General features: G+C 37.6%; 1 protein-coding gene across 1 annotated transcript in view; it reads left to right on the forward strand.

The window, feature by feature from the left end:
* Window positions 1–24,045, forward strand: part of LOC127455576 (tau-tubulin kinase 1-like) — a 48,954-nt gene that overhangs the window by 11,691 nt on the left and 13,218 nt on the right. Inside the window, exons 5-13 of the mRNA XM_051723587.1 lie at window positions 67–207; window positions 402–506; window positions 2,502–2,567; window positions 2,811–2,903; window positions 3,064–3,189; window positions 3,387–3,541; window positions 8,076–8,283; window positions 8,544–8,719; window positions 10,940–11,456. Coding sequence (XP_051579547.1) covers window positions 67–207; window positions 402–506; window positions 2,502–2,567; window positions 2,811–2,903; window positions 3,064–3,189; window positions 3,387–3,541; window positions 8,076–8,283; window positions 8,544–8,719; window positions 10,940–11,456 — 1,587 coding nt within the window. The remainder of the gene's footprint in view (window positions 1–66; window positions 208–401; window positions 507–2,501; window positions 2,568–2,810; window positions 2,904–3,063; window positions 3,190–3,386; window positions 3,542–8,075; window positions 8,284–8,543; window positions 8,720–10,939; window positions 11,457–24,045) is intronic.

Consider the following 24,045-nt stretch of genomic DNA (forward strand, 5'->3'; position numbering starts at 1 on the left):
AATTAATTTTTTATGTGTGTGTGAGAAACAGCAAATGATTCACTCTTTCTTTCTCTCTCTCTGTAGGGAAGAAATCTGGCTGATCTGAGGCGGAGTCAACCAAGAGGGACGTTCAGTTTGAGTACGACTCTGCGGTTGGGGAAACAGATCCTGGAGTCCATTGAAGCCATTCACTCTGTGGGCTTCCTGCACCGAGACATTAAACCTGTACGTCTTAACCTTCTCTCTCCTCTCCTCTTCTCTCCTTTCCTATCTGTGCCTGTTAGACAGTCTGTTAAGCCAGGATGGTCAAACTGGCATTTGTTTTTACAATCCGTTTGCCTGGCTGTACCCAACTACACACACATACACAGGACAACAGTGGTTCTGACAGCTGATGCTGGTGTCTTTCCTATCTGTAGTCTAACTTTGCCATGGGCCGGTTGCCATCCACCTGTAGGAAATGTTACATGCTGGACTTTGGATTAGCACGTCAATACACAAATACAAATGGGGAGGTACGGCCGGTGAGTATTACTTTAGCTTTATTTTATGGTAATTTTAAATCCTCCTCCTACCTTCTTTATATTTTCTCAACTGTTTTTATTCCTATTTCTTTGAGTGCAAAGGCAGAATTTTTTTTTAATATAAGCAACATTTTTCACATTTATGTTCCTTTTTGTGCAGTTTTGTTTTATATATATATATATATATATATATATATTGTTGCAATGTTTTATGTTTCATAAGTTATTTTGTTGTATTTTACTTTCACTAATAAATCTTATTATTTGTGTTTTGAATTTATTTTTATGTTTCAGTTTTGTTTTGCAGTTCTGTTTTTGGCTCTCATGTTGAATCGCATGCACCCCCGCCAAAGATGTTTGTCCCTGTTACCATAGCAACAATCACATTGTGAGTTGTCCAAAATTAGCCTCCTTCATCTGAAGGCTAATAGACACTCGTATCTAATGCGTGCATCCTTAAATTCTAAAACCTGACATCACTTTGCCCCTGCACTTGCCTTTTGGACATATCCACACCCCTGCTATACCATCTCATACCTGCATTGTACACCTTTATATATAAGGTCCCTGTATATGTTATAAACTCCCCATACATGTGCTTAAAGGGGTCATGAAGTGCTTTTTTAAAATAATTGTATTATCTTCTCTGAGGTCCAATGAAAAGTTTATAAAAGTCACAATTTATTAATATATAATCCTTTTCCACCCTGTTTTTGGCCCTCTGTCTGAAATGCTCTGTTTTAGTCTAAGTGCCTCCTTAAAACTTCAGCATAAATGCCCACTGTTATGGTTGGCTAACATCATGCAGCCCCTCAAATTCAGCAAACTCAATCGAAAGAGAACGAACCTTGACATTATACAACAAATAACTTTTTTTACACATAACACATGGCATCTGAATACAGTATATTAAACTGTTCATCTCAAGCACAACTGTTAAAACTCAGCACCATAAATTATAAAACAGTCATGACATTTGAAATATTCATGAATGAAATGGTTTACATTCATTTTTGAAGTGTTTTTAACTGCCCCATCCTTCAATAACAGTTCCTTTGCAAATCTTGAATCGTATTTTGACTGTTCACAAGCAATCCATGCTGACATGAGACGAAAAAAATGAACACATCATCATAGTCCAAAGAATGGTGAAATTAGCACACACACTGAAGGCGCACTGAGGTGCACATTGCCGGAAACACACCGAAATGGTCAAAGACGTCCATTGTCCATTGTCAAAGACATCCATCATCAAAGACATACACCAACAATTAAAAATAGCACAGATGGGCAAAAGAAAGTGTCCATGAAAGAGGCAGCAGCTGAATGAGAGAATTGCTTCTCTCTTCAGAGTTGTAACTTGACACCGCATCTTTAAAAAGTGGCGAGATACATGGCAGCGGTTAAATAGTCTGTGTAGTTCATGTCAATATACAAAATAATTCAAAATAGTCCATACTGGTCCCCTTAAGTGTTATGTTTGGAATAGGTAGCAACACAAGGCCTGCTTTTCTGACCTGCGTTCCAGTGGGTGGGGCGAAGGGTGCGATGATGCATGTTGTGGGATGTGTAAATACAAACGAGCAATGTGTTGTGACGTCATTAACACAGATTTCAAAACTAGATGTTTCAGCATGGTGGCAACTATAAATGCTTTTTTTAGACTGGGGAGGAAGTTTTGAGTTCTGAAATTTACAGTATGTTTTTATAGTACAGTTACCTCTTATATGTTTATATAGCAAGGAAAATTGTATTCTCCATTTCATGACCCCTTTAACAAATTTATACAATTTAGATAGGGATCCCCAATAAAAAGCCAAAAATAAGCAACTAAAACATACAGGACATAATTTTTGTTGCTATAGGCTTCCATACTTTTCTTCTCATGATTGTTTGGTTTTGATTTTATATTTACATATTCTAAAGTAACTTAAAGTGTAATATTAAAGTTGCATGAATCCCTATTGTGAAGCTCTTTTAAATGTTCTATTCTAGCCGAGGACAGTAGCAGGATTCCGAGGAACAGTTCGCTACGCTTCTATTAATGCGCATAAAAATAAGGTGAGTCTATTCATATCACTTATTTATGCTAAACGAAAACTAATTGTTCCTTTAAAAGTTTCAAACTAACAGACTGTGACTAAATTCCTCATTTTAACTGAATTTACTCACTGCGCTCTTATACAAATCCTGTGACCTCGTAAAAATGTAACACTTTTGCATCATAATTGATTTTTTTTCCTAACGATGTCATCGGCAAATAGTTTTCAATACCTGTTTTAAAAATGTTATTCTTCTTAACAGGAAATGGGTCGTCACGATGATTTGTGGTCGTTGTTTTATATGCTGGTAGAGTTTACGGTTGGACAGTTACCCTGGCGAAAGATAAAAGATAAGGCAAGACACATATTACACTCACATTAGCCAGTAACTATGAACATATTGGGATTGAATTGAGTGATTTAACCCTCACTCTACTCAGTCTTAAATGCTTTGTCTTAAAATATTTAAAGTTGTTTTCTATAAAATGTTTTTGGAATGTGTATCTGATAAACAGGAGCAGGTGGGGCAGATTAAAGAACGTTATGAGCACAGGATGCTGTTGAAACACATGCCTGCTGAGTTTCATATCTTCTATGACCATGTGCTGGATTTAGAATACTACACCAAACCTGATTATCAGGTAAATCATTCACACGCACCGCTAGTCCACCAGCTGCTGTGGGAAAGACACCAGAAAAAATTCCAAAGTTGTGGACTTGATTTTTGGCTCTTTGGTGTGTAGTTTCATGCAGTAATTTCATGACCTCCCTTTAAAGCATAAATTTCTCTCATACTTGCGCTCTTTCTTACTTTATTGCTTTTCTCTTGTGTCTGTAGTTGCTAATGTCAGTATTTGAGAACAGCATGAAAGAGAGGGTCATAACTGAGAATGAGCCATACGATTGGGAAAAAGCTGGAACAGATACAGCCCTCCCAAGCAGCACACATACACCACCGCAACAAAACACACGGCAAACTGCTGCCATTGTGGGGTGAGAATATATAGATGTTTACACAAATTTCGACAAAAGACCATGTCAGACCACTGACTTTAAATAGACTCTGATGTGACTCTGGATTGACTTTTATGTTACTCTGGATTGACTGTTGTGTGACTCTGGAGTGACTGAATAGACTGATGTGACTAGGGCTGGGCAATATGGCCAAAAATATTATCACAATATTCTTTTTCATATAGTTCGATATTGATATTTATCATGATATACATTCATGCAAATGTTTTTGAATTTCCACGTTGACTGACGGAAAAAAAAAAAATTCCTAAACAGTCAAAACAGTCTTTACAAAACTGCATTGGGCACCCAGAGACAGCCAAAGCAGTGGTGTCTGAGGGATCTTCTACCAGAATTTTTAAGTATTTTATAGAGTTTACCAATCAAGTGCAGTTGGATATGAATGTTAAAATCCTATCATACCTGCAGCTGCATGACAACTTAATTGAACTTGATCAGCATCACAGATCAGCATATAATTTTTACATTCAAATTATTTTTATATTTTGTTACATTCAGATAGCAAGTATGGGGGCATAGAAGCCTTTGTGACTGAGGAATGATACTGTATGGGGGTTCAGGGGTACCCACTGAGAGAAAATTAAGAAAATGTAAAAGTCTGAATGGACCATTTTTATATTTTAATTGAAGTGAGAAAGACTAGAGACTAATGACTAATTTCACAAAATTAGAACAGAATTCTGTTTGTTTATTATTAAAGACTCATAACATCCTGATTAATAAAGCAAAATTTAGAAGGAAAAAACATTATGGTCCAAAGGCGCTCTGGAACCACGTTAACTTATACGCCGCCTCATGTCTACTCACATGCGGTGAAAAGAGGCAACACGTGCAGAGCTGTACAGGGCATAAATGATGCGAGTTTGGTTATAGAAAAACATATTCAAGAATATAGCACAGAAAGATCAGAGCTGGTGTACACAGCACTGTTGTTTTGTCGTGCTACTCACTAGAGTCTATGAGAGGGTGCAACCGTCATCATGATGTCTTGCTGTCTGGATGAAATCAATCCTGGGTCTGGACTCGGACTCTGTGACTCTGGATTGATTCATATGTGAATGAATTGGCTCTGATGTGACTGAATTGACTGATGTGACTTTGAATATAATCTGATTTTACTCTGGATTGACTCTTATGTGACTGAATTGACTCGGATTTGACTTTGTGTTGACTCTGATGGACTGAATAGAATCTAATGTAAATCTGGATTGACACTTAGGTGACTGAATAGAATCTGATGTGGATTGACTGTAGTGTGACTCTGGAGCCACTGTAAATAGACTCTGATATGACTCTGGACTGACTCTGGTGTGACTTTGAATAGATTCTGCATTGACATCTGCATTTGACATCTGAATCAGTGAATGGAGGCCGAGCGGCTGCTCCCGGGTCCTAGTGCCTGCCTGATTCAACCTCTGTCAGTGCGACTTATATGGGTTTTTTTTTCTCTCTATCAACAACGCGATTTTGACCCGGTGTGTCTTATAGTCAGGTGCGACTTTATTTCCGGAAAATACAGTAAATAAATGAAAAATAAAAAAAATTATTTGCTGTGCCGTTGCAAGAATTCATTTGCAAGAACAAATCTACAAATTGGAAAAGACAAATTTGTTGGTTTTTCATTATCCAATTAGCGCTCTTGGCATCTGTGACCTCATTATACAGCGTACCTATGTTACTTGCGTTTTTTGCATAGCCGAATTTCAAACATTATGAGTTCACGCTACTAAGACAGACAGAATACATAGACAAGTTCTTGAAAAGGAAAACCATCGACGATGGTTATGCGGGATAGTGGTGTGCCATGGTATTTTTTAAACGTAAAAAGTGTGCCATGGCACAAAAAGGGTTGGGTAACACTGACCTAAACCACAAAGAGTTCATCTGCAAAAAAGCATCCAAAAGAAAACACACAGCAAATTCTGCAATGCTTACCGAGATGGCTGGGACACCGTCAAACTTTAATCGGCACTTAGAAAGGAAGCATAAAGAAAAATAAGATAAGCGTAAGTGATGCTAGCAAAGCTAGCTAGCTAACGTTAGCAATCTGCCTCTTGCTGTATTCCATTCAACTCAGAAAGTTGGATTTTCCAACTTCCTACAGGGACAAGTGCAACGGAACGTCACTTGAAGTCATAATTACAACTTGGAAAGTCGTGTGGAAATTTTAAACTCCGATTTCACCGAGATGCAGGTGCGTGACGTCACACAATCTTGTCGGCACCCAGCAAAATAAGTGATGAACATTTACTTTTATTAAATAATATTGATAAATTAGTCGAAGTTCCTACATTACATGATATTAAAGCTTGTTTAACAAACGTTAGCAGAGTAGCAGGTGTTCGAAACATGGTAAATTATACTCTCTTTTGATAATCATACACAATATTAGCGTTGCAGATTGTTTATGAATTGGGTTGCAAGGAGACATCTCTGGTGACAGTCAAACAGCTAACGGGAGCATTGCACTTTTGTTTCCTTTAACGTCATCTTCCGAGCATCTGGCATTGGAATGCATTTATGGTCGGAGATCGGAGATATCAAGTGGAATATCCCACATCCGATTTGAATGGAATGCAGCATCTGTACCTAAACTCATCTTCACCCCTCACCCAAAGAGGTTTAGCGAGTTTTAGCTATACATATTAGCTACCTATGTATTTACTGTTTTTTAGGGCGCTAGTTTCAGTTGCTTGCCAGCTATTTGCCACCTAGCTAGGTGTGCAAGCTACCTAATTTAGTTAACATATATTAAGGGATGTAGCTAATGCAGTGTTAACTTTGTGAGAGATTGAGGGGACAGGGCATGTAGTGACAAATTGTTGTTCCCAAGTTACGTTTTTGCTTGTGATAAGCAATGATGAGACAGGCTACATAAAGCAATGTAGCTAATGTATATAAAGTTATGTTACATCAACGTTAGCTAATGTCAGCTCCGACATAAACGCTACACGCCGCAGTAACACTCCCTCACTTGTGTGTGAGATCTAGAGATGTGACAGATTAGAGACCGAGTAATGTGCCTCCACCTATATGAAAAATTTACATTTTAAATAGGCTGCTTTGCTTATGTTTGGCATTCTTTGTTCTATTTTCAAGATTTAGCTAAACTGGTGGCCAAAAGTTTGGAATAATGTACAGATTTAGCTGTTTCAGAAGGAAAATGACACTTTAATTCACCAAAGTGGCATTCAACTGATCACAAAATATCGTCAGGACATTACTGATGTAAAAAACAGCACCATCACTATTTGAAAAAAGTCATTTTTTATCAAATCTAGACAGGTCCTATTTCCAGCAGCCATCACTCGAACACCTTATCCTTGAGTAATCATGCTAAATTGCAAATTTTGTACTAGAAAATCACTTGCCATTATATCAAACACTGCTGAAAGCTATTTGGTTTGTTAAATGAAGATTAACATTGTCTTTGTGTTTTTATTTTTGTATTTTTTTAGTATTTTTTTTTTTTTATTTGCCACAGTATGCAGTAGACTGGCATGTCTTTAGGTCAATATTAGGTCAAAAATGGCAAAAAAGAAACAGCTTTCTCTAGAAACTCGTCAGTCAATCATTGTTTTGAGGAATGAAGGCTATACAATGCTTAAAATTGCCAAAAAAACCTGAAGATTTCATACAAAGGTGTACACAACAGTCTTCAAAGGCAAAGAACAACTGGCTCTAACAAGGACAGAAAGAGATGTGGAAGGCCCAGATGTACAACTAAACAAGAGGATAAGTACATCAGAGTCTCTTAGTTAGACACCTCACATGTCCTCAGCTGACAGCTTCATTGAATTCTACCCGCTCAATACCAGTTTCATGTCCAACAGTAAAGAGAAGACTCAGGGGTGCATGCCTTATGGGAAGAATTGCAAAGAAAAAGCCACTTTTAAAACAGAAAAATAAAAATAAAATATTTAAAGTGGGCAAAGAAACAGACATTGGACAACAGATAATTGGAAGAGATGGTTATGGATTGACACTGATTTCACTTTGAATTGATTCTGCTGTGACTCTGGATTGACTACTGTGACTGACTTGATGCTAATGTGACTCTGGATCGACTCTGATGTCACTTTGAATTGATTCTGATGTGATTTTAAATAGATTCTGCTGGTGCTCTGGATTGACTACTGTGATTCTGAATTGTTTTGTTTGTGACTTTGAATAGATTCTGCCGTGACTCTTGATTGACTGCTCTGACTGAACTGACAATGATGTGACTTTGGATTAACTGCTGTGATTCTGAATTGACACTTATGTGACTTTGAATTTATTCTGATGTGACTGAATAGATTCTGCTGTGACTCTGAATTTATTCTAATGTTCCTTTGGATTGACTCTGATGTGACCTTGAATAGATTCTGCTGTGACTCTGGATTGACTGCTGTGACTGAATTGACTCTGATGTTACTGGATTGACTGCTGTGTCTAAATTGACTCAGATGTGACTCTGACTTGTCTTTGATGGCTCTGGATTGTCTCTCAGGGTGGTGAATGTAACACCAGTACCTGGGGAATTACCGAGGGAAAACACTGACGATGTTCTGCAAGATGAACACTTAAGTGACCAGGAGAATGCCCCACCTTGTCTGATACCTAGCAGGCCTAGCGAACCCGGACCAGCCCCACCTGCTGGTGAAGGTTGGGACGAAACTGACTTCAACCGTAACAAACTCCGGATCAGCATCAGCAAGGTACTATTTTTATGTTTTTATTTTAAGGCATTAAGATTAAACTAAAAGATAATTAGTCTCATTGATTGTGTCCTCAAAAGACAATTAAAAAAGTGTAGTGAGTCTGCTCTATCCGGAATAGTTGCAAGATCTCCTAATAAAAAGAAAGGTGCTGAATTTGATTTTGTTGTGTCTTGAAAAACACTATCATGTCCAACCAAACAGACCCTTAACAATATTGTAAATATGAATAATTAGTGTAATAATGCTTTTTTTCTCAGACACAGGTAGTGGCAGAGGAGGGAGAGGAGCCTGCTGGAGGGGTTCAGTCCGTTTCCCCAGCAAGGGTTGGAGAAGCAAATGCTCAGGCCCGCCCTCCGAGGTACCGGAGAGTTAACAGCCCAGAATCAGACCGTCTCTCTGCTGCAGAGGATAGAGGAGATGGCGTAGATAAACGGTGAGGAGAGTGTGTTATTCTATAAAATGTATCACCCTGTCCCTGTGGCTGACATTTTACTTTCTAAAGGTCACCCAACAGACCACATGCATTTAATTAGTGAGAAAAACATATAAACTACTTTCTGAGGTTAAAACATGGGAAGTTTTGTTTTGTGCTATACAGTACATACTGCTCTGATATTTAGGACTGCATCTGTGAATTTAATAAAAGAGGAGTGCATTCTCTGTGAATATTCAACTTATTATGGTAACATATGGCATTTTTAGGATCATGACACCTTGGCCTGCTGAAGTAAGAACAGGTCTTTTATATAATTTACATAATAATAGGACTAGATTAAGATTAAAAATTCTACAGTTTTCTTTGAATGGAGATAATGTTGCATATATTATAAAAAGAACTAAAAGAGATGTTTTCTGTGCATACTCATCTTATTATGTAACATATGTCATTTATAGGATCATCACATCTTGACTAAATTAAGATTAAAGACTACTTTAGTCTTCTTTGAATAGAGATAATACATATTTTCAATAACTCGACAAAAAAAAAACAAAAACAAAAATTCAAAAACAAGGAGGGTCAAGTGTTTTGTATCATTCTAAAAAAAATTTTTATTTTTTTTATGGTATAGATTATGATACATTCTGAGACTCTCAGCCTAAGAAACTGCAGAAAAATTACAAAACAAATAAGCCAAATATGTACTTTTTTCTTATTTGACATTATATATCTCTAAGTGTAAATAAGGTGGCTCACAAAAACTGCTTTTTTTTTGTTCCCAATCATGTCAACTGTATCTGAACAAAATGTTTTGTCGATACGACAAAGCAATCAAAAGTTATAGCATTACAACAAATAATTTATCATAGTGCCCAAAAACGTCTCCATGTATCCAAATGCCTCTCCAAACAAATAAAACAAAATAATTATACATAAGAACTAATTACACATGCAAACCTAACAATGACTAAAGGTATGCATAGCATGGAGACATTATTTTAGTAATGATATTTCACAGAATGAGTGCCTTTAAGCTCATTGAGTCTGTGTCATTTACATGGAGCCATTTCCCGGTGGCCATATGTAACATTGTGCTTCGTATGGATTATCTAATGATCTATGCGTCCGATAGCCTTGTGTGTGGGCTCGTTTAAATGATAATCACCTCCTCTCTAAGTAAAGATTTTTTATGTTCTGTTTATTTTCTTGAAGTTATAAGCGAAAATGTGGCATATAAGCAACACCAACATAATTGTCAAAGAAATATACTTATGAAATATAGCGAGCTATTACTCACCATATTTTTGTCTGTGAGTAAAACAAATAGGCTGGTTGTATTCTACTCTTCGTGAGCAATAAATGACACATGGCTGTTTGATCAGTTTGATGTTTTTACTGATTGCAATAATATGTACAGTGCAATTGTTTTGATAAATTATCAAAATGGAACACTTCTGATTTGTCTGCCAATTTCAAAGCACTTGTTCAGTTTTGGTCATAATGCCTACATGCATTGGAAATTAGAGCTGCTAAGCTTTCATACGATACCTATTTTGTTTATTATTAGGCTTTATTATTATTATCGGATTAGATAATCAGTCTGATTATTTCTACATTTATTAATAATGGTTTGGAAAGACATGTCAAACTGATTTGCTCCAAAAAAAATGCTTATATTTTTGGACCCATGTATTTATAATTACACATTCCAGCTAATTATGGCAATTACAGCAAAACAATTGTAAGCAGACAAATACTGTAGAAGTCTTCATGTTTTGGGGATGTTGCGAATTAAAGCAAGAGATTCAAGCAGAGTTAGAAACAGCTGTGTATACACAAAGGATTATGTTTTATTTTGATGTACATGTTTTATAAAATCTAATTTTATATAATCAAATCTGATTACTTTTGGGTACTTATTGCATGTGTTTTTATTGCAATCATATTTGAAGTGTATTAAGTACCAATTTGCACTCATTACTTACATTTAAAAAAAAATTGTAAACATGAAATCAAACAACAATTTGCTATTAATCAGTTCCTAACACCCCACTAGTCTAATTACAAGTACTTGATAAGTAATCCATATTACATGTAATCCATTACTTCCCAGCATTACCTAAAAATAAGTCTGTAATTTACTCCTAGGGACAATTTTAAAGATATTGCTTTCTGGTTGATTCTGTGGTTTAGTCTTTGTGTGTTTTGTGGCAGCTCTCGTATGGACATGCTGGGTTCTCCATCTAGACATGTCTACTCTTCCCAGCCTGCTCAGATGCTCTCTTTAGAGGCTGGACAAGGAGACCGCCTGGCTGGTGGTCGCCATGATGTCTCTGTAGATGGGGACCAGGAGGCCCACAGCAACGCCTTCATCCGCTCAGTCCCGCTGGCAGAGGAGGAGGACTTTGACAGCAGAGAATGGGTGATGATTGATAAAGAAACGGAGCTGAAAGACTTCCATCCTGGGGCAGAGCCAACCACCTCAGGCACTACGGATGAGGAACCGGAGGAACTTCGCCCCCTGGAGGACCTTGAGGAGAGGAGAAGGAGGGGAGGTGGGCATGGGGTGGGCGGAGCTGAGGCTGTGGTACGACCCAAAACGCAACGCGGGATGATGATTGTAGCACAGGAGGAGGGGCCAGTACCAAGCCCCACCCATTTACCTTGCCACTCATTGCCTCATACCTGTCCACGGAGAAGGGAGTCGGAGCCGTTTGGACCTGATGGACCGGTAAGGGCAGACCTTGGTGTATGTATGTGAGCATGTGTGAATGGATCACACTCAGCATGTTTGTGATCTTTACTTCAGTCATTAAAGAAATAGTTCACCCCCAAAAATGAAGATTCTCTCATAATTTATTCACCCTCATGTCATTCCAAACCCACATCACTTGTACCCGTATGATCTTATACAGAACATAAAAGGAGACATTTTTATGAAAATCCTGTTCTGTCTTGTCAATACAATGGTATTTGATATTGACTCACTTCAAAGCTAATAAAAAAACCAAAAGTATCATAAAAGTCATCCATGCATCATATTTCAAGTCTTCTAAAGGCATATGATAGGTTTGGTGAGAAGCAATGCAAAATGTAAGTTATTTTCAGAATTTTTCAGAATTGTGTGCATTTAAAAGACTTGTAATATTATACATGAGACACACTGACTACTTTTATATCAATTTTGAGTCCTTTTTAAGCTTTAAAGTGAGTCACTATCAACTGCCATTGTATTGAATAGATAGAACGGGATATTTATTGAAGGTGTTCCACATAAGAAAGAAAGTTATACAGGTTTGGAACAACTTTAGGGTGATTAAATGACTACAGAATTTTCATTTTTGGGTGAACTATTCTTTTAACATACTCGTGATGCCAAAATTAACATGAATAAGGCCAGATTATGAAATGCTAATGCCATGATTTTTTTGATCTAAGACTCCTGCAGAAAGATTGATTCAAATTGAAAAAATAATTTACCACATTTTTCTTTTTTTTTGGTCCTTAATTATTTCATCATGACATTCAAGTGGCAGCAATGTGAATTAATCCTTGTTATCTTTAAAAGCTCTTTTGAGAAACTTCATGCTTCTAAGTACATAAAACCCTGTCAAATCTATGCTTTTCACTTGCATAGATTTACCTGTTGTGTGAAGTTGTTATATTTTCATGACTGAATTCTTGTTTATGTGGTTTTCTCTATGTGAATAAACACATAGATGACATGTTCTGCCTCAGCTTGATTTAACAATATAGAAGGATGCCCAAAATGTTATAGAGTTTACAGGCACAAATAGCCAGTTCGGATAATAAATAAAGACATTATTAAATGATCCTGTTTTTTTAGAAGTCACTAAGGCTACATCCACACCAGTGCTAGAAATTAACTTTCACATTAAGGATGCAATATTTCCCCCCAGATTTTATTTTCAGGGGCATTTCTACTTTTATGAGGGCATATTTTGTCTCATCCGTGTATGTCAAATACGTCAATGTAATCAATTAATTAATAACAATTTATAAGATTGAGAATTTATTACTTCTTACCTTAAAAATTAAATTAACATCAACTAATATATTATGCCATAATATGTACAATCACTAAGCTCTTTATTAGGAACACTATGGTCCTAATAAAGTGCCCGGTGTGGTCTTCTGCTTTTATAGCCCATTCACCTCAAAGTTTGACATGTTGTGCATTCTGAGATGATATTCTGCTCACTACAGAGTGGTTGTCTGAGTTATCGTAGCCTTTCTGTCAGCTCGAACAAGTCTGACAATTCTCCGTTGACGTCTGTTATCAACAAGGTGTTTCTGTCTGCAGAACTGCCGCTCACTGGATGTTTTTTTGTTTTTGGCACCATTCTGAGTAAACTCTAGAGACTGTTGTGTGTGAAAATCCCAGGAGATCAGCAGTTACAGAAATACTCAAACCAGACCATCTGGCATCAAAAATAATGCCACGGTCAAAATCACTGAGATCATATTTTCCCCCAATTCTGATGGTTGATATGAACATTAACTGAAGCTCCTGACCTGTATCTGCATGATTTTATGAATTACACTGCTGCCACATGATTGGCTGATTAGATAATTGCATGAATAAGTAGTTGTACAGTTGTTCCTAATAAAGTGCTAAGTGAGTGTATAACCAGGATTATAATCGAATATTAAGAACTATATCAGTCAAATAAAAAACAGAAGAAATCTTTACAAGGGCTTTTTTGTTGTTGTTTTTTTTGCACCCACATTTTAAATTTCGGGTCATTTTTGGTGACATTTTTGCCCCAAGCACCCCTTGGTCTGACCATGGGGCCATTGCAACAGCTATCCGTAAGTTACAACTTAGCCTAGTTGTGGAAGCAATGGGGCCTAAGTCACAAGTTACGCACTATTCATTTGAGCATTACACCATTTAACTTAGGTAGGACATATTTGATGATGTCAATATTTGCAATCGTTTACATTTACGAAAGAGAACGTTATGTAAAAAACGTACTTCTTAACGGCTGTTCATCATGAAACCGATCTAACGGTGCACTTTGCGGGGTGCGTCGCCCGGTGTCAAGTTTCAACACATTAAAAATATATAGGATATTAAAATTAATAAAAGAATGCATTAAAAAATTTTCCAGCATGTTGTATTAGTATTTATTTATTTTTTGCTCCTTAATAAGAGACAGCTCCTGAGTAACATTATTTAAGTAGGCTAAATATACTATTTATCAAATGTACTTTTATTACATATCGTATTTTAATGGGGATATAATTCATTAAAGCTGACAGTTATGTAAGCAAACAAGGTTTGAACATTAACCGTAAACAAATAAAACTGAAATGCACGGCTTTTTATCACTTCTGTGTACAAATTTGAAGGCTGCTTATTGGATAAATACGGGTAAACATCATATAATGTGACTACGTATTACTTTACAGAGAGCTAGCTCAGTCTTGCCTTAAGAACAGGTGGTGCAACCAAATTAAGCACTGACTTAGTAACAAACTAACTAGTAGTTACTAACCCCTTAGTGTGAATTTTACATCCCAACTTATGTGAGACCTTACGCACAGCTGGTGCAACCCTACCCTGGTCCTAACTGATATGTTTTCTGTTAAAAACTATTTCCTAATGTTATTGTTTTCCACAATATGCGTTGGAGGAAAACACTCTGATCAGTGCGGATCAGAAGCGTAACCGTAGTGAAATAAATGTGTTTTTCATTTTATCGAAAACGTATTAGTATGGACGTGGCATTAAGCCAAGTGTACACTACATGACTCACAGTCTGGTTTTTCATTGTGCTGGTGTGAACACTTCAGGACTGTAGTGTATCAATTACACAACCATTTACACACTACGTCTCCGTGGTAACGTGCTCAAAAAGCCACGTGATAAGATGCGCGGATTGACGGTCTCAGACGCGGAGACAACTGAGATTCATCCTCCTCCACCCGGATTGAGGCATGTTACTACGCCACCACGAGGACTCATTGGGTATTGGGCATTCCAAATTGGAGAGAAATTTGCACAACCATTCATCCCTGACCGAGGCCATTTGTACACCTGATAATAAGATGAGTTTTTAGTGATCCGATCACAATGTACAAGCTAGACATCACCGTTACATCTGGTCATCTCTTTTGACCATTTGTGTTCGGATTTCGAGGAGAGAGTCTCTGATTTCATGAGGACATACTGTACATCAGTCATTACGTCTGTGTTTTACTGAATGAAAAGCGCAAAAAAGTAAAAGACGAGAAAGTAAGCGCTAAAAACCGGCACACAGTTTCTCTTAATATTCCCAAACATGACAGTTAGAGCAGAATTCTGAGTTATTTTATTGCAGTATCAGTAATTGAACTTCTAATGTGCATGCATTTGATGTGTCAGTTTATTTTTTAATTTTGCGATCTTATTTTATTTTCTTGTTATTTTTGTCTCCTGCTACCCAATACCTTACTCTCCTCTTTCAACAAACCTTAAAGAACGGCTTGTGCCCGTGTGTATTTGCGCTAATTTGCAAAGAAATTTTTTTTATATAAAAAAGACAGTGGGGTTGGGAGATGTGGATGATTTTTAAAATTGTATTTTCTAATTATTTTTGTCTGCTGCTACCCAAATCTTGCTCTCCTCTTTCAACAAACATGAAAGAATGGCCTGTGCCCATTTGCAAAAGGAAACATTTAAGAAAAACAGTTGAAAATAATAAAGACAGAGGGTAGGGAGATGTGGGTGAAGTTTTATTTTATTATATTTTAATAATTTTTTGTCTTCTGCCTCCTAATAGTATTTTTGTGCCTCCTCTTGCGCTTTCTCTATATTTCATTGGCTGTGGCTCATTGTCGGTCTCTCGCTCGTCGGGACAGTGCGCACACCTGATGACAAGACGTCTAGATATCAAGCAGTTTTGAAAACTGTCGTAGCGTCATAGAGCCTGTCGCTGGAGTGTGCACACAACAAGACCGTTTGTCGTGAAATCCGAGACTTCTCGTCGCAGACCAGTCACCGACTCAAAACAAAAGAGACGAGCTTGAGTCATGTAGCGTACACTAGGCTTAAGTTTACAGGACTCATCATCTCTAACTGGGTGCTGTAATATCTCTGTGCTGTTTAGTCAATTTAGATTGGGATAAATGGTTTATATTGGGAAAAGATTGTTTTGATTTTGAGTTACTTTTTGCTGCCTTGCTTAAGAATGTTTTTGCTTATTGTATGTTTAAACACATCAGGGTAACAGAGAGTCTCTTTTAAACTTTTTTTAACCAGTATTTCAAGAGATTTGAAAATATGCATGGTTTGTACTTGAGTGTTTGTGCGCACCCTTGATGTATTTGTGTAATCTTGTGCATATGTGCTGTGTTTGTGTGTGCTTGTCTTTGGGTTGTATGGATGTGTGTATATATTTGTGTGCACGCGTGTGTTTCTTCACGCTCAGCAAATCACAGCCAAGCTAAGTTTGCTCATTGGTCATAAAGGGGTCTATGTGCACACTTTGGCTCCTTCACAACGTGTAGAACTTAAACTCACATGTAAGATAAAGCTTAAACAAGACTGTCTTTAGCGTTCAGACAGATGTGGGCTGGTCTTGTTCTCTAAGAGTTACAGCACATCTATGTGTTTGTACCACCCATTTAATATAATATTTCGTTTTCTCTTGTTTTTCATTGTTTTTTTTGTGTGCTGTGGGGTAGTATCACACACAAACTTAGACAAAAACACGCTTATGGTAGCATTTTTTCTCAATACTTCGCGTTTTAGTTTTTCCTCAGCCTGATTCCTCTTTTCCTCCGCTCTTATTGGTCTTTTTCAGTTGGAGGAGGACAGGCCACACCCACATCACTCATTCCCGAGGCCCGCCCATTTGAGAAGACTGGCGTCGTATGTGTTTTCCTCTGCTACCATGGACACGGAGCACTTCCCCCACGACCCCGCCCTCGGGGGAGCGGCCATTCAGCGCAGCCGCTCGGCTGAAAGCAGCCCCGCCCACCGACACGCCCAACGCAGACACATGCCCCTGTTGCCAGGCAACCCCAGAGCACGGCATTCTGTACTCAACCTACCACGCCTACACATTCAGCAAATGCTGGCCAAACTTATGAACAAGACATGATCCCCCAGCCTCATCACACACAGAAAAGCACTTGTGATGTGTTTAATAGAGGGGGAGCACATCACATTGTGCCCATAGATGAAACAAATTCAATATGGAAGCTTGGGCAATGAACTTGGTCTGTGATTGGGAGACACACACGTGTGTGTATGTGTGCATGCGTGAATGTAAGTGAGATATAAGATGCTGACAGAAATGTATCTGTCATTTGATATTTGAAATTAAAGGGACAGCCAAAAATGAAAGTTTTGTCATCATTTACTTACCCTCATGTTCCAAACATATTCTGTCTTCCATCTGTGGAAGAGAGATGCTAGGATTTGACAGCCTCAGCAACCACTCACTTTCTTTGCATATTTGTTTCCATACAATGAAAGTGAATGTTGCGTGAGACTGTCAGTCCTTACGCATTCTGCCTAACATCTCCTTTTTTTCCGTGATAGAAAGTAATATGGCTTTAGAACAACCAGAGTGTGAGTAAAGGATGATAGAATTGTCATATTTGGGTGAATTATCCTTTTAAGCAATTAAGACAAATGGAGAGAGAGAAAAATTATATTGTATCCTACACAACAAAGCAATTCTGTACAATGCTGTAAAGTGACACTGTACACTGCATTTAAAAAAACAAAACAAACATGAATACAAACAACACTTTTTTACCTCCTTGTGAATTGGAGGATGTGAATCTGTTGCTGCTCATTGACTCCATGGGCCTGACTTTACTTTGCTTAAATGAGTTCACATTTACTATAGAGTGTGCTGTTCAAAATTGTTCATAATGTTGACAAATTATACAGTACATCTGTACAATTTGTCAACATTATTAACATTTTGTTGACTAGACTATATAGTAAATGTGAACTAATTTAAGCAAAGTGACATCAGTTCACATGCACATCAACAGGTTAATGCAGAGCTGCTGGTGTCCAGGGGGACATACACACTGACTACAATTCGAAGTAGTATATCTTCCTGTCCCGTAGGCCTCTTAGATTCTCATGAACACCATCATCTTCTCTGTAAGAGGACCGATGTGATGTAGGCTGGATGGTGTGATTGTCATTGAGTTATATTGAATGTTGACCAAAAGCATATATAACCAAACTTAAAAGTGTGTGTGTGTGTGTGTGTGTGTGTGTGTGTGTGTGTGTGTGTGTGTGCTTGCCTGCTGTGTGTTGTGTGTGTTCATAGAGGACAACAGAAGGAGAGAGAGTGCTTGCTGAGCAACTTTTTTTGCACAGTCCATTCACATCAATATGATCTCAGTAGTTATTATACAAATATAAACTGTCAAACGCCACAACACACCTCTAGGCAGGATGATTGGCTTTCGTAAGCAAGCATGACAGAATGTGAATTGATAGGTCTCGCCATATAGATTCTTAAAGCCGAGACAAAGTAGGACAGACAGTGGCGTTAATCATATTCTGTATGTAATAATTGTGATAGCACATTTGTCTTCCATGTTAGCTATATAAAGATATTTAAAGATTATTTTGTCAGTCATAATTGTTGTCTGTCAGTATTACAGAGACATATGCATATTTCTATCAAAATAGAGAGATATTTGGTGAGTGTCTGGAATATTTATTAGGTTTATGTAAATACAACCCCAATTCCGAAAAGTTGGGACAGTATGGAAAATGCTAATAAAACCAAAAAGGAGTGATTTGTAAATACATTCACCCTTTGCTATATTGAAAGCACTATAACAACACATTATATGATGTTTTACCTTGTGAATTTCATTGTTTTTTTGAAAATGTACAGCAATTTCAAATCAGATGATTGCAACATGCTCCAAAACATTTGAGACGGGCAATTTAAGACTAATAACAATTTGATGAGTTGAAATAACAAGGTGATGTGAAACAGGAGATGTTAAACAGGTGAAGCAATCATGTCATAGTATATAAGGAGCCTCCAAAAACAGCCTAGACTTTCAAGAGCAAGGATCGTTCAAGACTTGTCAATTTGCCAACAGATGCATCAGCAGATAATCTAGCACTTTGAGAACAATGTTCCCCAAAGACAAATTGGAAGGATTTTGGGCATTTCACCCTCTACAGTGCACAATATAGTTAAAAGATTCAAGGAATCGAAAACCACTTCTGAATGTGCGTGATTTCCGATCCCTCAGACGTCTTAAAAAATTTCATTAATCTGTAATGGATATCATGACATGAGCTTTGGAATGCTTCAGTAAACCTTTGTTAGTCAACACCACTCGCTGCTGCATCCACAGATGCAAGTTAAGACTTTACTATGCAAAGCAGAAGCCATATATCAACACTGTCCAAAAGCGCTGCCGACTTCTCTGGGCTCGGTCTCATCTTAGATGGAAAGTATAACAGTGGAACCCTGTTTTTTCATCCGAAAAGTCCACATTTCAAATAGTTTTTGAAAAACACAGTCGTCATGTTCTCCGGGCCAAAGAGGAAAAGGACCATCCAAGCTGTATCAGCGTCAGGTCCAAAAGCCAGTGTCTGTGTGGACCAGGGGTCTGTCAGTACCCATTGCAAATTACAAATTTTGGAGCAACATATACTGCCATCCAGCACTGTCTTTTCCAGGGACATCCCTGCACTTTACAGCAGGACAACTTCAAACACATACTGCTCGGATTACAAGTGCATGGCTGTGCAGAGAGTGTGGGTGCTGGATTGGCCTGCCTGCAGTCCTGACCTGTTCCCAATTGAGCATATGTGGCGCATTATGAAGCACACCATACGGCAACGAAGACCCCGTACAATTGTAAATGGGGGAAAATTCCACTTTCTAAACTTAACAAACTTGTGTCTTCAGTGACCAAATTCTTAATAAGTGTTTTTAGAAGAAATGTTGATGTTTCACAGTGGTAAACACTCGACTGTCCCAACTTTTTTGGAGCATGTTGCAATCATCTGATTTGAAATTACTGTACATTTTCAACAAAAAAACAATGAAATTCACAAGGTAAAACATCATATAATATGTTGTTGTAGTGCTTTCAATATAGCAAAGGGTGAATATAATTTACAAATCACTCCTTTTTGTTTTTATTAGCGTTTCTCATTCTGTCCTTTTTCGGAATTGGGTTGTATCTGAGGGCTAGAAAGATATCCTCTGTGTGGAGACACTTGCTCCTAGCTGATGAAGTGATGTTGGTAACTAATTAAATTCTGGAATGGAAATATACCATGTATCAAAGTGCAATAGAGCTCCAGGCAATAGTTGTGTGTTAGAAAGACTGAGCCTCTTTTTATAACACATGCATGTGAGGTTCGAAACTCATTTGCAGGGATTTGAACTTGACTGAATTTTATCATTCAGCAAATGAATGTTGCCTTTCTGTTCTCTTCTGGCAATTGACTTGACATGCTACTTCAGTATTTAAAGTTATAATAGCTGTGTCACATAAATCAATGCATAAACAAGCTATTGAATGCAGCCAGGCAGCATCAGTGCATTGTAAGGACATAGAGAAAGGTCACACCTAAGATATTTCCTGTGACACACAGGAAACTTGAAGTAGCATTAACATGGGAATCATTGCTGTATATGTACTGTAGGATCATTCAGCCGCAGCCACTGAGTTCAAATGTAAGGATATATATACATATCTATGAGAGAAACGCTTGAAAAGTTTGATTGATTATGAATTGTCGGTATAATAATGCTTCACTTAAAATTCATGCCTCTGGTATTAAACTGCTATTACTCAATGCTGGATATCAATGCATATGTGAACCAATTTGTAGAGGCCACTAGTGTCACCAAACAGAATTGGAAATATAATGACTGCTTTACAGCCATTGGTTGAGAAAATGCTCAAACAAACAGGGCAATGTTTTGATAGCACCACCGAGCAAGAGTGTTTACACCTTTTGGGAAGTCAGCCTACAAATGGCATATTTGTAGTTGTCTCTGAACATTAAGCTGGGATAGGAGAAAGTACTTTAACAGACAAAATGATACACTTCAGCTTGAACTTTTCTTGCCTCATTGGGGCCAACTGCAACAAACCCTGAGGGTCGAAAAACATACATACAAAATACATGCATATGAAAACGAAATACACTAATACGAAACTTGATTATTTTAAAGAGCCCATATTATGCTCATGTACAGGTTCATAATTTTATTTTGGAGGTCTACTAGAATAGGTTTACATGCTTTAATGTTTAAAAATCACATTATTTTTCTCATACTGTACATTGCTGCAGCACCTCTTTTCACCCTCTGTCTGAAATGCTCTGTTTTAGCTCCTGTTTCTTTAATGCCCCACTTTCCGAAAAGCCCAGTCTGCTCAGATTGGTCAGCTGGCCTAGTCTGTTGTGATTGGTCAACTGCTTAGAGTGTGTGTCGGAAATGTAACGCCCCTTACCATAACTGAGTTTCAGCTCCAGAGGCTAAGTAGCCCTTAGGCGGGCATTATGCAAATGTGTTACATAGTGATGTAGCTATGTTACGAAAGTAATGGCTGGATTGCAAACCAGGCAGTTCAGGCAGTTCAGAAGCAGTGTTTTCTGTGGGAGAGGGTAACTCCCTTTGGCGTGGAGTTGTGGACTTTGTGCTTTGTAACTTTGCAGACCTTTTACATGCACAAACAGCTATATTACACAATAAAGGAAAGGTAAAATCCCAAAAAGCATAATAGGGCCTCTTTAATTTTGGCTTTGAGACCCAAATCACCCAATCAGATCCAAAAAACTTTTCAGTGTTCCTTGCAGTTGGCTCCAGTTGTCTGTGCTTCTTTCAGTGTTTTAATGCAATTTACACAAATCACTATTTATCTGGAGTCACCAATGTATTGTAACTTGTATGTTCTGAAGAGTCTGTGTAGTCTGAACAGTGTGAGACAGCTGATCCAAGTGTCTTCCTAACCAAGAGGATGAACGCAGACTGAATGGCTGTAAATAGAGACACAGTATCTCAGTAGTAACCAAACATGTAGTTTTTATTCAGTATGCAGCATAATAGTAAGTGGGATTGTTGGTCCAAAGAGTGTTTATTACTGTGGTAAGACCACATTTTAATCTAAAAAAGACAAGATCTTTTTTATCTATCAAATTAAATTCAGTACATTTTCTAATTAAGGAAATTGTTATTATTACATTTCCACACTGGGATAGATTTAGTGCGTGTTGACAGGAATAATGAAAATTCTGTCAACAAAACTTACCACCATGTTGTTCCAAACTAAAATGGCATTCTTTCTTCTGTGGAACACAAAAGGAGATATTAGACAGAATGTTAACCCGAACCCAAAATTGCTTACTATCTATTTTCTTCTTCTAGCAAGTACTGTTGCTATAGGCTATATTTTATGTAAGCATACAGTACTGAAACAGTAAACACACACAGTTTTAACAAGGCACGGCAGCCCCTTAATTCACTAGAGGAGAAGGGGAAAAAAGCATTCTTTTAACATTCTTTTAAAGTTCTTTTAACTTGACATGGTATTAAAAAAAATGACGGTCATGCACGAGATGCTGAAGAAAAAGCGAGATGCAGTGCAACAGTCAAAGACATTCGTCCAGTGTGTGTTTAAACAATGAGAAAACAGAACAGACGCGCGCAAAAATACATTTGGTATGACCGGCCCCTAACTCGTCAGTTCGTGCGTGTCTATGAGTGAGAGCGAGTGCTCGAAACAAGTTCAGTAAGCCTGTTTATTTTTTCATAAATTACAAACCTGACCCGAACCCGAGGTTCTCGGGTCCCGTCGGGCCCGGGGCGGGTTGCAGACCTCTAACAAGGATGTTTATCCCCATAAACTGTTTAGCATTGTCAATTTAAAATACAAAGGTAAATAGGTAAATAATTACATAAACAATAAGATAAACAATTATTTTTACTTTATTTAAAAGCATATTGAGAAAAGCCTAAAAACAGAAATGTGTGGGTGGCAGCTCAAAGATCAGTATTGTTAATCAGTTTTAAGCAATTTTCGGAGTCAAAATTTATATCATGCAATGGACTTTTTAATGCTTTTAATGTTAACCATCAGTTGATCGCAGTTCACTCATAGACGTATTATTTGTGTGAATCAAGGTCAACCTTCAACAGCAAGAGTCTTTCACAAAATAGCTTTTTATTGCAATAAACATTATATAGACTGAATAGTAGACTTGTAATATGTACAAGCATGTATTTTAGGCTTTTGTAAATCGTAACTCTTTGGACAAATACAGCATTTAAACAGGCTGCTCTACTAACACATTCCTCATTCACTGTTTCTGTGTCTGTGCTGTAAATAATGTTTTTGAGTCTACACTTGAAATCACAAATGGGCTAAATCTTAAAAGAAAAGAGAGAGAGAGAGAGAGAGAAAATATAACACTGTACAATGGACGTTTGTGCCTTTTTAACCATGTATGTCATTCTAAAAAGACAATCCTTCAAAGCTTGTATACAACCAAATCACAAGTAAATGATCTGGAAAATGACTGAAGAGTTCTTTTTTTTCTCACTGTCAGCTGTGCATGAGAAGAACTGTTTTTAATGGGGTTGTTTGTTGCCATTAACTAAGTTTGTTGTAAATATAAATTGTTGGTAAAATGTGTACTTTCTGCACCACTAAATGCAAAAATGTCACTTTTCAAACAGGATTTCTGAACACTTCCCTGTTTTCTATTGATCCAGCAAACATATAGTACAGCCCCAAACTCATTTATTTGTTGGGATTCTCAAACAAAACAAGGAATGTTTAGATAACACCACAGAGCTATAGTGTTTACACTTTTCAGGGACATCAACCTGTGAATGGCTTAGGTGGTTTTCGTACTGGGCACGTTTTCTGCGGTCAGAATCTGAGTGCTATTGTTCCTGGCACTCCCGCAGAATTGGTCTAGTTTCAGACTCACTTATGATTTTTTCGCTTTTCCATCATCAACTCATCACAAATGAACACATGATGGAGAACACAACGCCAGTCGCTATATTTGTGTTTTTTATTCATTTGGTTCCATTATGTGCACCAGAGTGAATGACACTTGCGCCTTTGTTTGTCGCGCAACTGATTATCTCATCATGCTTACTGTAAATCGGCAAAAACACATGCTGTAGTTATTTACTTTTTGAATAAGTGCAGACCCTAGTACATGTTGCGTTCTCACTCATGCGAACCATGCCACAGTTCCATTGCAACCGAGCTCATACCACATCCTACATGTAGTCTTGGGTGCGGTACCATGGTCTGCTCTTCGGTTCGTAAAACAGCTT

The sequence above is a fragment of the Myxocyprinus asiaticus genome, chromosome 17, assembly GCF_019703515.2.
Source record: "Myxocyprinus asiaticus isolate MX2 ecotype Aquarium Trade chromosome 17, UBuf_Myxa_2, whole genome shotgun sequence".
NCBI classification, from domain to species: Eukaryota; Metazoa; Chordata; class Actinopteri; order Cypriniformes; family Catostomidae; genus Myxocyprinus; species Myxocyprinus asiaticus.